The following is a 16,485-nucleotide window of genomic DNA, read 5'->3' on the forward strand; positions in this document are numbered from 1 at the left end:
TCATCTCCATCTTCATTTACGGTGCGGCGTTTGTCGCGGGCCTTATTGGACTGTTCTGCTGCAGTTACCTCCGGTGGATGTGCCTGGGGCTTAACATCTTCGGCATCCTCACCTTGTGCATCACCTGGGCGATCGTACTGGAGAGCTACCTGAAAGATGACGGCACAGCCTGCCCTAAGGTGCGCGAACAAAACCTCTTGGGCGCCGGATTCGCTCTCTTTCTCATCGCCTGGTGCCTGGATATTGTGAACATTGCCTTCCTGTTTCTCCCCTACTAGGCAGCGGAGGCGCTCGTGACAGCGGGCGCCCGGGGCCACAGAGGAGGAAGGCGGGGGCGCGCTTGTTAGCGTCGCAGCGCCTGCGCGATGGCTCCCCGCGGAGCAGCCGGCGGAGTGGATGCCAGCTCTCTCTCGGACGAATGCAGCCCTCTCGCGCGTGCGTGTGTGGCGCTGCTGGCGCGCCATCCGCGCAGTGGCGACATGCACCGGCACCACTCCCACCACACACATTGCGGGGCGCCGCTGCCGCTGCGGCGTAGGCGCGCACTTGCCGACGCATGGAGAGAGACGTCGAGTGCTCTTTGTCGCCGGCGTCTCTGCCTCTTCCCCATCTGCGCGTGCATCCCTGGAGCGCGGTCCCCTTTATCCCTCCTTTGCGTACTGCTTCACTATTACCCTCGCCCCATCTCGGCAGCGATGCGCGCTCTGCCGTGGGCAGCGCACAGGTGGCGACGGCGAGCCCGTCCATGCCCCCCCTCGCCTCTTTCCCCATCTGTCACCGCCGCCGCCTCTCTCTCTCTGTCGCCCTCACCTGCACCAGCCGCCCCGTGTTTCCGCTCCCCTTGCCGCTCCGCTGCCGAACCCCTCCGTTCGCTTGGCTCTCCTGCCCCCGCCAACAGCAGCCGTATGCGGTGCGCGTGCGCGCCTCTCTGCCCCCTTTCCTCTTCGCTTGTTTCTCGCTCCGCCTGTGCCGTCGACGGAGGCGGACGCCGAGAGGGGGGTGCGTGCGTGAGAGGGGAGCGCGTGCGGCAATGCGGCAGCGCAGCGGAGAAGAGGAGTGCGCAGCGGAAAGGGCCGAGGCGGCGTCTCTCCCTCCCTATTTCGGCTCGAGTCTCTGCCTCTGCCTGTCAGTGTCCGTGTGCACTCGCTGGGCGCGCATCATGTCCTCGCCTCTTTTGTGCTGTTCTCGTTGCTTTTTCTTTTGCGGCCCCACCGCACCATCGAGTGCTGCCGGCTCTGATGTGAGGGGTCAGCACACCGTATGACGGGGCGCACCGGCGTGAAGCGGCACCGGGAGAAGCGCGGCGTGCAGGCGCAGAGTGCAGGGTCTCCGAGGGTCCTGACCTGTGGCTGGCGCAGCGGAGGCAGGTGAGGTGTCGTGCGCGCGCACCTCGGTGCTGAATTGCTCACAGCAGCGGAACGACGGGGGCACCAAAGGATATATGAGCTGACATACATCGTCGCCGCCGGCAGAGACGCGGAAAGGGGTGACATAACGCGAGCGGGAAGACTACGGAAAACGAAATACAGCAAAACGCTGCACACTTCGCTGTGCCCTCTCCGCCGGCGCGCCTTCCCGGCCCCGCCTGAGGCGGCAGAGGTGCGCGCGTGTGCGTTTGATTTTCTCTTTGGTTTGCGATGCCTTCTGTTTCACTTATTGCTTTGCACGACGCCTCTTTCTGTACGCGTCTGTTTGCTGTCCTTCGGTCTCTCTCCCCTCTGTGCTTACGCTCTTCGACTCATCGACGCCAGCAGCGCCACGGCCGCGCACTACCCCCCTCTCTTTCCCTCTCCTGCGCGGGAGGAGCGGCTGTGGGGTGGCCGATCTCGTTGCTGCTGCGGAACGGCAGGGCCGTGCTCTGCGCGCGGTCTCGTACGCCGGTGCCGTCTGTGTGTGCATGGCAGCGGGTGGCCTATCCCGCTCCCACGGCGCACGGCATGCATGCCCACCTGCGTCTCTCCATGCGCCCCTCTGCTGCCCGTTGCGCACCTTCGCGCCTGCCTCATGGGCGTGTCTCACAGAAACACAATGATGAGGCTCCACGCAGAGGCGGACGCCGACGCCGGCACATGAAGCGTGCAAACCCACATGCACGCATACCGGCGCTCGCTCTTGCACACTGGCGAGGCGTCGTGCTGAGGGGCGCCGCCGGCATCTGCCTGTGCGCAGTGTGTGGCTGCGTCTGCGTCCTCCCAGTATCTTTGACTCTTTGATGGGTGGCCCGCCTGGAGCACTGGCAGCGGCGCGCACTTACCGCTGGCGCACCCCGATCCGCGTAGTCACTGGACCTGCGGCCCGGCCCACCCTCATCCGTCGACGAAAGGGCTGTGTCAGAGCCCTGGAGCCCTTCTGATCGAGAGCTCGACTGCCTGCTATGCCATGTTGGCATGGGTGTGCCCGGTGCGTCGATTCCGGCAGCGAGTGCTGGGCTGTGGCGCCTCCACCACGGAGCGACTCCCGTACGCAGTGGCGAGCAGGCGTTGGCATGGGCCCAGCACACCGACCACCTCGTCGAGATAGCTGGAGCGACCAGCAACGCTCCGGACGAGGCGGCACCCCGCTGATGGGGGTAAGCACACCTTCGCGAGCGCCGACGCGCCCCCTCGGCCCGTCACGTGCATGCGGAGATGCCGGGGATATGCGCTGCTCTTGCCGTTTCCTCTTTTGGCGGAGCGGGGCCTCTGCGCGTTTTGCATCCGGCTGCGGCCGCAGCGTCTGTCTGTGTCTGCTGTCCGCCGCGAGCGGAAGGGGCCGTAGTGCAGCCTTCCACAGGCACACACGCCGCTACCGAGGCGGCCACACCGGTGCAGCGGTGGCTCGCCACGCCCCCTCCCTCCCTCCGCCGTCCCCGCGGTGCGCAGCGCCTGTATCCCGCTGCCGGTGCACTGATCAAGGTGGGAAAAGGAGGGAGAGGCGCACGCTTGGGTGCGCGACGACTACGCCCGGCGTGGGATGACTGCACCGGGCAGCAGGGACAGTGTGCATGGAGGGGCATCCGCGACGGCGAGGACAAGAAGGCTGTCGGGTGGGGGACAGGGCGTGCCGTCCCACCGCCACTGCTCTTTGGGCGCAGCTCGCACCCACCGGTTGCCAGTCTGCACGTCATATCCTTGTGTATGTATATATGTATATATGTCTGTGCCGCTCAGTGACCCATGTGCTGCCTCTGTGCACGCCCCGCCACCTCGCCCGCGTGTCTGTGTCTCCAGACTCTAGTCACCTGCAATTATCTTCTCCCCTTCGTACCCCCTCCTGTAATTCTGGCTCACATTGCGCATCGCTTTAGCCGCTTTTCGAAAGCAAACGCACAAAGAAAGACACAAAGACACTCCTTCGGCTGCACTCGATCCCCCCTGCTCACCTCCCGTCTCGCCTCCGCTCTTTCTCTCTATCCCCCTCTGCTTTCTTCTACCCTTCTCACCGCCCTCGGCAGCGCTGCTGTGCGGTTGCAATACCCCATCGTGGCCGTCTTTGCCGCCCACCTCCACTGGAGCCCCTCCATTGGTCACGCATCTGTTCTGCGACAATGCAGTGTAAGATCGGCATTCTTCTCTACACGATCCTCCAGTTCATCGCGTTCCTCCTGGTGCTGGTGGGCACGCCTGGCCCTATGTACCGCGGAACGGACACTGGGTTTTTCGCGGACAAATTCTGCATCACCCTATGGGGCCTTAGGGAGTGCTCAAGCGCACGAAACACATTGACCCTCGCCCACCTGTTCTCAAACTGTGGACAGAACTTGCGGCGCTTCCGCGCTGCCGAAGTCTTCGTCGTCATCTCCATCTTCACCTACGGCTTGGCGGCCGTCTTGGGCCTCCTCATATTGTTGTACGGCTATGCTGTCCTGCGCTGGGTATGCCTGGGGCTCAACATCCTCGGATCCGGCACCCTGTGCATCACCTGGGCGATAGTGTATGAGTCCTACAGCGTGTACTTTAACGTTGCATGCCCAAACCTCGAACTCGCAGTCCGAATGGATTGGGGATTCGCTCTCTTTCTCATCGCCTGGTGCCTGGATATTGTGAACATTGCCTTCCTGTTTCTCCCCTACTAGGCAGCGGAGGCGCTCGTGACAGCGGGCGCCCGGGGCCACAGAGGAGGAAGGCGGGGGCGCGCTTGTTAGCGTCGCAGCGCCTGCGCGATGGCTCCCCGCGGAGCAGCCGGCGGAGTGGATGCCAGCTCTCTCTCGGACGAATGCAGCCCTCTCGCGCGTGCGTGTGTGGCGCTGCTGGCGCGCCATCCGCGCAGTGGCGACATGCACCGGCACCACTCCCACCACACACATTGCGGGGCGCCGCTGCCGCTGCGGCGTAGGCGCGCACTTGCCGACGCATGGAGAGAGACGTCGAGTGCTCTTTGTCGCCGGCGTCTCTGCCTCTTCCCCATCTGCGCGTGCATCCCCTGGAGCGCGGTCCCCTTTATCCCTCCTTTGCGTACTGCTTCACTATTACCCTCGCCCCATCTCGGCAGCGATGCGCGCTCTGCCGTGGGCAGCGCACAGGTGGCGACGGCGAGCCCGTCCATGCCCCCCCTCGCCTCTTTCCCCATCTGTCACCGCCGCCGCCTCTCTCTCTCTGTCGCCCTCACCTGCACCAGCCGCCCCGTGTTTCCGCTCCCCTTGCCGCTCCGCTGCCGAACCCCTCCGTTCGCTTGGCTCTCCTGCCCCCGCCAACAGCAGCCGTATGCGGTGCGCGTGCGCGCCTCTCTGCCCCCTTTCCTCTTCGCTTGTTTCTCGCTCCGCCTGTGCCGTCGACGGAGGCGGACGCCGAGAGGGGGTGCGTGCGTGAGAGGGAGCGCGTGCGGCAATGCGGCAGCGCAGCGGAGAAGAGGAGTGCGCAGCGGAAAGGGCCGAGGCGGCGTCTCTCCCCTCCCTATTTCGGCTCGAGTCTCTGCCTCTGCCTGTCAGTGTCCGTGTGCACTCGCTGGGCGCGCATCATGTCCTCGCCTCTTTTGTGCTGTTCTCGTTGCTTTTTCTTTTGCGGCCCCACCGCACCATCGAGTGCTGCCGGCTCTGATGTGAGGGGTCAGCACACCGTATGACGGGGCGCACCGGCGTGAAGCGGCACCGGGAGAAGCGCGGCGTGCAGGCGCAGAGTGCAGGGTCTCCGAGGGTCCTGACCTGTGGCTGGCGCAGCGGAGGCAGGTGAGGTGTCGTGCGCGCGCACCTCGGTGCTGAATTGCTCACAGCAGCGGAACGACGGGGGCACCAAAGGATATATGAGCTGACATACATCGTCGCCGCCGGCAGAGACGCGGAAAGGGGTGACATAACGCGAGCGGGAAGACTACGGAAAACGAAATACAGCAAAACGCTGCACACTTCGCTGTGCCCTCTCCGCCGGCGCGCCTTCCCGGCCCCGCCTGAGGCGGCAGAGGTGCGCGCGTGTGCGTTTGATTTTCTCTTTGGTTTGCGATGCCTTCTGTTTCACTTATTGCTTTGCACGACGCCTCTTTCTGTACGCGTCTGTTTGCTGTCCTTCGGTCTCTCTCCCCTCTGTGCTTACGCTCTTCGACTCATCGACGCCAGCAGCGCCACGGCCGCGCACTACCCCCCTCTCTTTCCCTCTCCTGCGCGGGAGGAGCGGCTGTGGGGTGGCCGATCTCGTTGCTGCTGCGGAACGGCAGGGCCGTGCTCTGCGCGCGGTCTCGTACGCCGGTGCCGTCTGTGTGTGCATGGCAGCGGGTGGCCTATCCCGCTCCCACGGCGCACGGCATGCACACCCACCTGCCCGCCCCACCGCCGCCTACTTCACGCTTTCCTCTCCCCGTCCGCTGCCGTCACTCTGACTCACATCGTGCATCCCCTTCGCCGGTTCTGAAGACAAACAGGCGCCAACGAATAAACAGCACCAGCGCCACTCCGTTGCCCACACTCGACTCTCTTGCGCGCGTGCTCACCCCTTCCCCTCTCTTCCATCTCGTGCGTACCCCTCCCCTTCGCTCCGCTCTATCGCCCAGCCCTGTGGCACCATCGCGACCCCCCTCGTCGCTCTATCCCCTGTCCGCCTGCACCTTACCCCTCTGAGATCCGCGTTGCAAAGCCGCGGAGATGGAGTGTAAGTGCGGCATCGTTGTCTACGCCGTTCTTCAGCTCATCGCGTTCCTCCTGGTGCTGGTGGGCACACCGATAGAGCTCTTTAGCGAAAAAGATAAGCGTCTTACGGATACACGGCTGTGCGTGACGCTGTGGGGACTGAAGTCGGACTGCATCAGTATCAAGTACGTCTTGACGGTGGACGAGCTATGGGCGGATTGCCCCAAGTATATCCTCCGTTTCCGCGCGGCAGAAGGTCTTGCTGTAATCTCCGTCTTGTTGTACGGCTTGGCGTTCGTATTCGGCTTCTCGTCGCTCTTCTGCTCGTCTTGGCTCCGCTGGGTGTGCCTGGGGTTTAACATCGTCGGCGTCGCCACACTCTGCGTCGTGTGGGCACTCATGGTGGCGACCTACTACGATCAGAACGACTTGCGGTGCCCGGTTCTCAATTTGGACTTCAATTTTGCTGCTGGCTTCGCCCTTTTAGTGACCGCCTGGTGCCTGGATGTCATCAACATCTTCTTCCTGCTGCTCCCGTGCTAGGCTAACGGCTCTGGTGCGAGTGGGGGCCGGAAGCCGCCGATGTGGCAAAATAAGGGGATGGGTGCCAAGGCGGGTGGAGGGCGAGCTGGAGGGCAGCGCGGCGCCTCCGCCTTTACGCCGTCGCACGGGTGCCGGCGGAGCTGATGCCAAGGGGAGACGATGAGAAAGGGCTCAGGCTGCGGGCCCTCCTGCCTACCTGTCGCCGCCGCCGCCTCTCTCTCTCTGTCGCCCTCACCTGCACCAGCCGCCCCGTGTTTCCGCTCCCCTTGCCGCTCCGCTGCCGAACCCCTCCGTTCGCTTGGCTCTCCTGCCCCCGCCAACAGCAGCCGTATGCGGTGCGCGTGCGCGCCTCTCTGCCCCCTTTCCTCTTCGCTTGTTTCTCGCTCCGCCTGTGCCGTCGACGGAGGCGGACGCCGAGAGGGGGGTGCGTGCGTGAGAGGGGAGCGCGTGCGGCAATGCGGCAGCGCAGCGGAGAAGAGGAGTGCGCAGCGGAAAGGGCCGAGGCGGCGTCTCTCCCCTCCCTATTTCGGCTCGAGTCTCTGCCTCTGCCTGTCAGTGTCCGTGTGCACTCGCTGGGCGCGCATCATGTCCTCGCCTCTTTTGTGCTGTTCTCGTTGCTTTTTCTTTTGCGGCCCCACCGCACCATCGAGTGCTGCCGGCTCTGATGTGAGGGGTCAGCACACCGTATGACGGGGCGCACCGGCGTGAAGCGGCACCGGGAGAAGCGCGGCGTGCAGGCGCAGAGTGCAGGGTCTCCGAGGGTCCTGACCTGTGGCTGGCGCAGCGGAGGCAGGTGAGGTGTCGTGCGCGCGCACCTCGGTGCTGAATTGCTCACAGCAGCGGAACGACGGGGGCACCAAAGGATATATGAGCTGACATACATCGTCGCCGCCGGCAGAGACGCGGAAAGGGGTGACATAACGCGAGCGGGAAGACTACGGAAAACGAAATACAGCAAAACGCTGCACACTTCGCTGTGCCCTCTCCGCCGGCGCGCCTTCCCGGCCCCGCCTGAGGCGGCAGAGGTGCGCGCGTGTGCGTTTGATTTTCTCTTTGGTTTGCGATGCCTTCTGTTTCACTTATTGCTTTGCACGACGCCTCTTTCTGTACGCGTCTGTTTGCTGTCCTTCGGTCTCTCTCCCCTCTGTGCTTACGCTCTTCGACTCATCGACGCCAGCAGCGCCACGGCCGCGCACTACCCCCCTCTCTTTCCCTCTCCTGCGCGGGAGGAGCGGCTGTGGGGTGGCCGATCTCGTTGCTGCTGCGGAACGGCAGGGCCGTGCTCTGCGCGCGGTCTCGTACGCCGGTGCCGTCTGTGTGTGCATGGCAGCGGGTGGCCTATCCCGCTCCCACGGCGCACGGCATGCACACCCACCTGCCCGCCCCACCGCCGCCTACTTCACGCTTTCCTCTCCCCGTCCGCTGCCGTCACTCTGACTCACATCGTGCATCCCCTTCGCCGGTTCTGAAGACAAACAGGCGCCAACGAATAAACAGCACCAGCGCCACTCCGTTGCCCACACTCGACTCTCTTGCGCGCGTGCTCACCCCCTTCCCCTCTCTTCCATCTCGTGCGTACCCCTCCCCCTTCGCTCCGCTCTATCGCCCAGCCCTGTGGCACCATCGCGACCCCCCTCGTCGCTCTATCCCCTGTCCGCCTGCACCTTACCCCTCTGAGATCCGCGTTGCAAAGCCGCGGAGATGGAGTGTAAGTGCGGCATCGTTGTCTACGCCGTTCTTCAGCTCATCGCGTTCCTCCTGGTGCTGGTGGGCACACCGATAGAGCTCTTTAGCGAAAAAGATAAGCGTCTTACGGATACACGGCTGTGCGTGACGCTGTGGGGACTGAAGTCGGACTGCATCAGTATCAAGTACGTCTTGACGGTGGACGAGCTATGGGCGGATTGCCCCAAGTATATCCTCCGTTTCCGCGCGGCAGAAGGTCTTGCTGTAATCTCCGTCTTGTTGTACGGCTTGGCGTTCGTATTCGGCTTCTCGTCGCTCTTCTGCTCGTCTTGGCTCCGCTGGGTGTGCCTGGGGTTTAACATCGTCGGCGTCGCCACACTCTGCGTCGTGTGGGCACTCATGGTGGCGACCTACTACGATCAGAACGACTTGCGGTGCCCGGTTCTCAATTTGGACTTCAATTTTGCTGCTGGCTTCGCCCTTTTAGTGACCGCCTGGTGCCTGGATGTCATCAACATCTTCTTCCTGCTGCTCCCGTGCTAGGCTAACGGCTCTGGTGCGAGTGGGGCCGGAAGCCGCCGATGTGGCAAAATAAGGGGATGGGTGCCAAGGCGGGTGGAGGGCGAGCTGGAGGGCAGCGCGGCGCCTCCGCCTTTACGCCGTCGCACGGGTGCCGGCGGAGCTGATGCCAAGGGGAGACGATGAGAAAGGGCTCAGGCTGCGGGCCCTCCTGCCTACCTGTCGCCGCCGCCGCCTCTCTCTCTCTGTCGCCCTCACCTGCACCAGCCGCCCCGTGTTTCCGCTCCCCTTGCCGCTCCGCTGCCGAACCCCTCCGTTCGCTTGGCTCTCCTGCCCCCGCCAACAGCAGCCGTATGCGGTGCGCGTGCGCGCCTCTCTGCCCCCTTTCCTCTTCGCTTGTTTCTCGCTCCGCCTGTGCCGTCGACGGAGGCGGACGCCGAGAGGGGGGTGCGTGCGTGAGAGGGGAGCGCGTGCGGCAATGCGGCAGCGCAGCGGAGAAGAGGAGTGCGCAGCGGAAAGGGCCGAGGCGGCGTCTCTCCCCTCCCTATTTCGGCTCGAGTCTCTGCCTCTGCCTGTCAGTGTCCGTGTGCACTCGCTGGGCGCGCATCATGTCCTCGCCTCTTTTGTGCTGTTCTCGTTGCTTTTTCTTTTGCGGCCCCACCGCACCATCGAGTGCTGCCGGCTCTGATGTGAGGGGTCAGCACACCGTATGACGGGGCGCACCGGCGTGAAGCGGCACCGGGAGAAGCGCGGCGTGCAGGCGCAGAGTGCAGGGTCTCCGAGGGTCCTGACCTGTGGCTGGCGCAGCGGAGGCAGGTGAGGTGTCGTGCGCGCGCACCTCGGTGCTGAATTGCTCACAGCAGCGGAACGACGGGGGCACCAAAGGATATATGAGCTGACATACATCGTCGCCGCCGGCAGAGACGCGGAAAGGGGTGACATAACGCGAGCGGGAAGACTACGGAAAACGAAATACAGCAAAACGCTGCACACTTCGCTGTGCCCTCTCCGCCGGCGCGCCTTCCCGGCCCCGCCTGAGGCGGCAGAGGTGCGCGCGTGTGCGTTTGATTTTCTCTTTGGTTTGCGATGCCTTCTGTTTCACTTATTGCTTTGCACGACGCCTCTTTCTGTACGCGTCTGTTTGCTGTCCTTCGGTCTCTCTCCCCTCTGTGCTTACGCTCTTCGACTCATCGACGCCAGCAGCGCCACGGCCGCGCACTACCCCCCTCTCTTTCCCTCTCCTGCGCGGGAGGAGCGGCTGTGGGGTGGCCGATCTCGTTGCTGCTGCGGAACGGCAGGGCCGTGCTCTGCGCGCGGTCTCGTACGCCGGTGCCGTCTGTGTGTGCATGTGCAAGCGTATGTGTCCCTCTGGCAACGTAGCCTCTCTTTGCATCTGGGTCTTTCCTTGCGCCACTCTCTTCTCTGCTGTGCGTTTTGGTTTGCCGCGTGAAGGCTTTCCGGAGAAATGAAGACGATGTGGACTGACCGTCGGCAAGGGCGTGTAGCCATTAGCACCTGTACGTCAGAAGGTAACATGCGCAGATGCTCGCACTCACGCTCGCATGCTGGTCAAGCTCTATACGGGAGCGCCGTTGGTATCCGTCTGTGCGCTGCGCGTAGAAGCTGTGATGGCGCTGGGGCCCCCGAAGAAGCTGCGTGGCAGTCTGGGGCGCAGTCGCGATCCCTTCCTACCTTTTTTGTTGTGTCCTTCGATTGGAGAGGTGGCCTCAGCTTTACGTCGACGGCACGTCTGCCCTCGCTTCTGCGCGCAGGGGGTGCACCCGGTGAGCAGCAAGGCTGTCAATGCGAGGCTCCAGGGCTGCATGGCTCATCTGTCCTACGTGATCCGCGGCCCGCTGCAGAATGGACGGCGAAAGGGCCTGCTGAAGGCCAAGCCGTGACGACGGGCACCTGGCGCGAAGAGGTGGCATAAGCGGAACGGGAAAGGCGAAGGAAGTGCCTGCAGGGCTAGGGGGAGGGGGGCCGCACTGTCGCCCGCACACACACAGACGCATGGCTCGCATACGCGCATCTATGTGCCTAACGTGAGAAAGGCGCTCTTTTGTTCTCAGTTAGATCACGTCTGTAGGCTAGCCGACCCGACGAGCACGGCCATGGCAACGCTGAGCAAGCGAGAGGCTGAGGCGGCCCTGTCTGCAGCTCGGTTGCCTTCAGGCAATGCAGGCAATGCCCCTTACCCCTCCTTTTGGTGAATGGTGCGGTCGGTGGCGCACGTGGGCGGCGTAAAGGGGATGCCGTGTGCCTGACTTTAGCATACCTCTCTCTCTCTGTGAGCCATGCCGCTCCTCAATTTGCACTTAAACTACGCGCTGTGGGCAATTCTTATCGCTATTCGCTCGTGGAATGCGGAAGTGGGGGGTGAGGGCAGACCCCCTTACAACTGGCAATCAAGGGCAGAGTGTCGACACGTGAGGGCCTTTATGGGTGTGCTGGGCACCGAGAAGCAATTCTGCGCTCTTCACTATTTCCATTTAAGCGTAAAAGGAAAACGAAAGTGAAAGAAAGCTGGACGGGTCAAGCAGACCGAAGGCAGTCCCCCCTCCCACTTCCTAGCCAGTGCCACTGTCGCTCCGCAGCCGCTCCTTTTCTATCCGAGTGCGTGAGGATACAGGTGCAGAGGCTGCTGAATTACCGCCCCGCTTCAGTGCGCTTTATTACCTGTCCTTCCGCCTTTTTCATGCCTACGGTGCCCTCACAGTACCCTTTTCAGGCTATGGATGGGAAGGACATTGCGGCGGTATGAACTCGCTAATGGCTGGCCCCTCTGCTCCCTCTGCGTGATGTGCGACACCGTGAGTAAAGCCGAGGAACGGGGCACGCACTCGGTACGGTCCGTGGAAACGGCGCTTTCCCCGCACTCGCCCCCGGCTTACCCACCTGGAATGTGCCTATCCAGTCTGAGATATGTCACTGCTTCTCTTTGCTGCTTCGCGTATCGAAATTATCTACTGTCCTCCCCGCTTCGCCTCGCTGTTGTGTGGGTGCATAACACGTGCGCACAACGCCACGAAGGGCATTCGAACGTCTCAACAGAAGCGGTCTCGCGAACCCCTGGACGGCCATCACTCGAGACTTCCCGACGCCCCACCATTTTGGTAGGAGGGGCGCCGTGCTGATTTCTCGTCTTGAGCGGTCTCTTCTCGGCTCGGCTCTTTCTCTTGATTCGGCGGCGACGCCTTCGAACGCCACCGCCCTAACACCTCCGCAGGTGCTTTCAAACGCGGGCGCTCTCACACGCAGAGCAGCAAGGCGGTGGCATAGGCGCCAACGGCGAAAAACGAATGTCCAGCATTGCCGAGTCCGCCGTGCTTGTGTCGTCGGCTGCCGCAGCAGATGCGGTTGCTAAGCTGGCTCACGTTCAGGGCCCCACGTCAGGCTTCGGCAAGGCACAACACGTCATCGAGTCGTACTCGACCATGGGATTCCAGGCGACAAACTACGGTCTCGCCCGCTCCATCGCGCAGCGCATGATTCGAAAGCAGGCGCCCTCAAAGGTCTATCAGATGAAGGATGGCAAATATGTACAGGTGCCGCCGGATGCCTGCGAAGATGGGGGGGCACGGCGGCAAGAGCAGGTTTACCCGAACCTGTTTATGGGCATCACCGCCAACCTCATGGGAACTGGCTGCCGTGAGGCAGTTCGGTTTCTTGTGCAGGAGGGTGTCGTCCATCGCTCGTCGAAAGTGTCAGCGGCGGCAGCAGCAAGTGCCACCGAGTGTTGCCTCATGTTTGCGCGGCTGAAGAAGGAGTACAGCGAAACGTACGGGGGGCCCCCGCACCCTGACGAGGAGGAGCCAAGTGTGTACAGCTTTCTGAGCACCATCGTTGTGAGTGGCGGTGGTGTCGAGCATGACCTTCGCCGCGCGTGCGCGGCCTACGGACTGCACCACTACGCCAGTGAAGCGCCGGGGCATGTGCGCAGCTTTGCTTCCCATAGCATCAGTACACAGCTCATGGGCCTTAATGAGAACGTGGCAGAGCCCTTCGCCAGCTGTGCTTCGGTCGATACGACGAAGCCAGCACGCTTCGGCAACGTCGAGTACCCACGGCAGGGCAGTCCCGACTCGCAGCTGTTCGACCACCTCATGCGTATTTTGGTGCAGCGCCTCTGCGCCCGCCAGGCGCGATTGCGTGAGGCGGCAGCAGCGGAGTCGATTCCGAGTAAGTATGACGACGTGTGTAAATGGTCCGTCACGCCCAGCGAAGTATGGGTGCTGTGCGGGCTGTGGCTGGTCGATATGCTCGCGGAGGCGCTGGAGGCATGGCACAGTGGCACGCTTCACTCGATGGGCGACTCTAATGCGCCAACTGCAGAGACGCTGGCCACGCATCAGAAGAAGCAGGGGGCTAAGCTACACGCAAGCACGGGCGCGTCCGCCTTGTATCGTGCGGAAGCGCTCTCCAGGGCGCGTACAACGGTCGTCTACTGGGCAGCCCTTCAAGAAGTCCCTCTATTCTGCCCCTCCTTTGTCGATGGCGACATCGCAAGCTTCCTGCTGCCCTCGCAAGCCCCTGCCGCCCGCTCAGCGCACAGCGAGGGTGGCGGCGCCGTCGAGGACATGGGTGCCAGTGGTTCGCAGGAGTCCAGAACTTGTCCGTCCACCTCCCCGTCGATGGGGCGACTGCAGGTGGATCTCGTGCGCGATGTGTACGCCATCAACAAACTTGCCATGCTCGGTAAGAAGACCGCCATGCTCATCTGCGGCGGCGGTGTCGTGAAGCATCACGTGTGTAACGCCAACCTCATGCGGAACGGCGCCGACTTCACCATCATCATAAACAATGGGCAGGAGTTCGACGGCTCTGACGCTGGTGCCAAGCCCGAGGAAGCGCTCTCATGGGGGAAGGTACGGATGGAGGGGGAGTACGTGAAGGTGTACGGGGAAGTCAGCACGTATCTGTCACTGTTGCTGGCTGAGGTCTTTGTGCCAGCGGTCAGGCGGTGTAGGGCAAAGGAACACCAGCAACCGCGAAAGACGCGATCTTCGCGAGGACCGCGCCGCCGCAAAACGTTTCCGGGCGCTCTCGCTCGGATGGTGGAGAGTACTGTGCAGTCCAAAACAGCAGAGCCAGCTAGCGCGTCTGTGTGAGACATCGTCTGGCGTATTGGCGCATTGAGAGGAAAGGGAAGAGTATTGAAGAGGTGTGTAAAGGATGGGACCATGCTTCGCCACTCCCCCTGGCTCCACCATCTATCCCTATGCCCTCGTGCCCGCTAGCACAGAGACATCACCGCAATTTCTACACACACACACTCCTCCTCCTCTATCCAAGACGCTGAGAAGCACATGGAAAGGCCGCCGCAAGCATGCGCGCGCGCGCCAGCAAGAGTGGAGCGGTCCAATGAGTACGTGCGCGCGTGCGGAGGAAAGCGCATCAAAGCCAAAGCCACTGCACCCTTTCTCGTCATTGGCGACAAGAGGGCCTCACTGTATCGGTCGTCTCACGCAGAACCCCGTGTGCGTTAACACACAGTCACCCACGTAGGGGGTGAGCGAATTAATCGACATGTCGAAAACAGTAACAGCCACGCAGAAAGGCGCACACGAGGGGCCAAGTCGGTGCGAAAGGGGAGGCAAAGTGCGCCGCTTGTGATGAGGTCGGGGCACACCCGCAGCTGCCGCCGCCACCAGTGAGAAGAGCGAGGCGGCCGCTTTCGAGGCAGTCTTTCAGCACTGAAAAGGGCGAAAAAAGAAATAATAATTAAAAAAGAGTCGCATGCGGGACCGTCATCCGTGCGCCCACCACACCGAAAGCGCCTCCGTCTTCACTCTACTCCCTCACTCCTCCTCAACTTCCGGCAATCGCCCTGAATCTACGCACGCCACTCTCGTCTCGCAGTGGCAATGCCCGCCTCTTCCCTGCGCCGCCCGATACTCACTTGACGCAGGCGGAAATAATCGCATGAAGAAGCTTTTGTTGCCCATCAAATGGACGCCTACAACGGAGCAGACGGGTCTTTTTTGCAGGCGAGGAGCAGCACCTCTGCCACAAGACTGCTCCTCGCCGCCGTCGCGCCTTTCCTGTGCCTGCGTGTCTTTGTTCTTCTTCATCACGCCTGGCCCAACTTTCTGTATCGGTGGCTCGCCTCACGCTTCGACAGGCAAATCGCGGCGGTGGCGGAGCGCGTGCGTCCCAATCGTGTCATTCAAGACGACATTTTGATTCGCAGTATTATGGGGTACGTTTCCTACTGCTACGTGCGCGCCATGCAGTGTGACGCCAACGCGTGCGATGCCGTTGCCGCCGCGGACTACGAGTACAGCTTTCTCTTTGACAACTCAGACCTGTTCGAGGAGGACTGGGTGCCGTACTCGGCACGCTTCCACACGCTCTTTGGACGCGTCATCGCCTCCTGCATGGAGCTTTCCGTCATCCCCAGCTCCGGGTACTCCATTCAAGTGGAGCCGGGACTCTTCGTGCGCGCTCTCCCTAACGAGTATGTCACAGGCAGTGGCGAAGGCAGAAAGGAGAGGTGGTCGGAGAAGAGCCAACAGAGCTCTGCAGGGGCAAGCAGTGGCGAAGAACAGAATGCCGAGGCGGGTGCCATGCACCAGGTCGACAAGCTAAACACTTACCTTTTCTACAGCATGCGCAAGCACGCGGAGAAGATGGATGAGCGTCCTGAACCACACGTAGATGGCAGAGCGGATGAGGTGAACTCCGAAGAAGGCCCGTTCGACCCCGCTGCGCAGAACACGCGCGCCGGTGGCAAGCAAGGCGGCGACGGCAGCAGCAGCAGCAGCGGGCAGTCGGAGTCCACCTGCTTTGAAGACAACGAGAACGCGCCGGAAGAACGCATCGTCGTGCTCGAGTACCGCCAGCCCCTCCCACATGAGTACACCCAGGCTCTCTGCAGCACTACCAATACCCCTGGCTGCCTTCCTGATTACGACGCATCACGGCCAGCGGAGGACGTGATCGATGGCTTCCTGAGCCGCGTCCATGCGTGGTACTTGGGGCACATGGCGCAGAGCAAGCGAACAGCCCTCATAGCAATCTATCCGTCCACGCGGATGGCCGAATTCACCAAGATCGGTGCCACAGCGCTGAAAACAAAGAATTCAGATTCATCTGCCGACTTCTCGGGGACGTACTATGTCCTAGACAGTATCTGTGCGGCATGCGAGGAAACGACTTGCGCGGCGGCGGTCCGCTCCACATCATTCGCGGTGAAAGTGGGAATGACCACCGTAGCGGGCGGTCATCTCGGCCTCCGCAGCGCCGCGGCGTCAAGTGGGTCGCGAGGCAAAACGTTCCGCTCCCTCTTCTTTCCTGAAAAGGCGCGCGTCCTTTCGATCATCGACGAGTTTATGGAGGAGCGCGGCGGCTTTGGCGTGCCCGGGGTGGTGCCGCGGCTCACCTTCCTCTTGCACGGAGCGCCTGGTACGGGCAAGACGTCGTTTGTGTCGGCTCTGGCGCGGCATCTGCGGCGCAACCTTGTGATCGTCTCCATGAGTGAGATCGTCACTGTGGACGAATTGCAGCGAATCCTGCAGCCCTTCAAGATGGAGCGGAAGGGGAGTGGGCAGTACGGCAGCATGGACGCGATCAGCGTCTGCCCGCATCAGTCCGTGTACGTTTTCGAAGACTTTGATGCGGTTGGGGACGCCTGGAAGGCGTTGATGGAGGGGCAAGAGCAGCGGAAGAAACTGGCAGAGGAGCGGCAGCTAGAGAAGGCA

At 62.5% G+C, this 16,485-nt stretch overlaps 2 protein-coding genes across 2 annotated transcripts in view; both read left to right on the forward strand.

Moving 5' to 3' along the window:
• Window positions 1-12,084: 12,084 nt before the first annotated feature.
• On the forward strand, window positions 12,085-13,893 carry LSCM1_02090 (uncharacterized protein; the record flags this gene model as incomplete). The annotated part of the gene is made up of 1 exon (XM_067319682.1): window positions 12,085-13,893. The coding sequence occupies one exon, from the start codon at window positions 12,085-12,087 to the stop codon at window positions 13,891-13,893; it is 1,809 nt and encodes a 602-aa protein (XP_067175057.1).
• An 840-nt stretch (window positions 13,894-14,733) lies between these two features.
• Window positions 14,734-16,485, forward strand: part of LSCM1_02091 (uncharacterized protein) — a gene marked incomplete at both ends in the record, with an annotated part of 2,391 nt that continues 639 nt past the window's right edge. The window contains one exon of the mRNA XM_067319683.1: window positions 14,734-16,485. This exon is cut by the window's right edge and continues 639 nt beyond it. Within this exon, the coding sequence (XP_067175058.1) occupies window positions 14,734-16,485 (1,752 nt within the window).

This window comes from Leishmania martiniquensis, chromosome 34, assembly GCF_017916325.1.
Source record: "Leishmania martiniquensis isolate LSCM1 chromosome 34, whole genome shotgun sequence".
In the NCBI taxonomy this organism is placed as follows: domain Eukaryota; phylum Euglenozoa; class Kinetoplastea; order Trypanosomatida; family Trypanosomatidae; genus Leishmania; species Leishmania martiniquensis.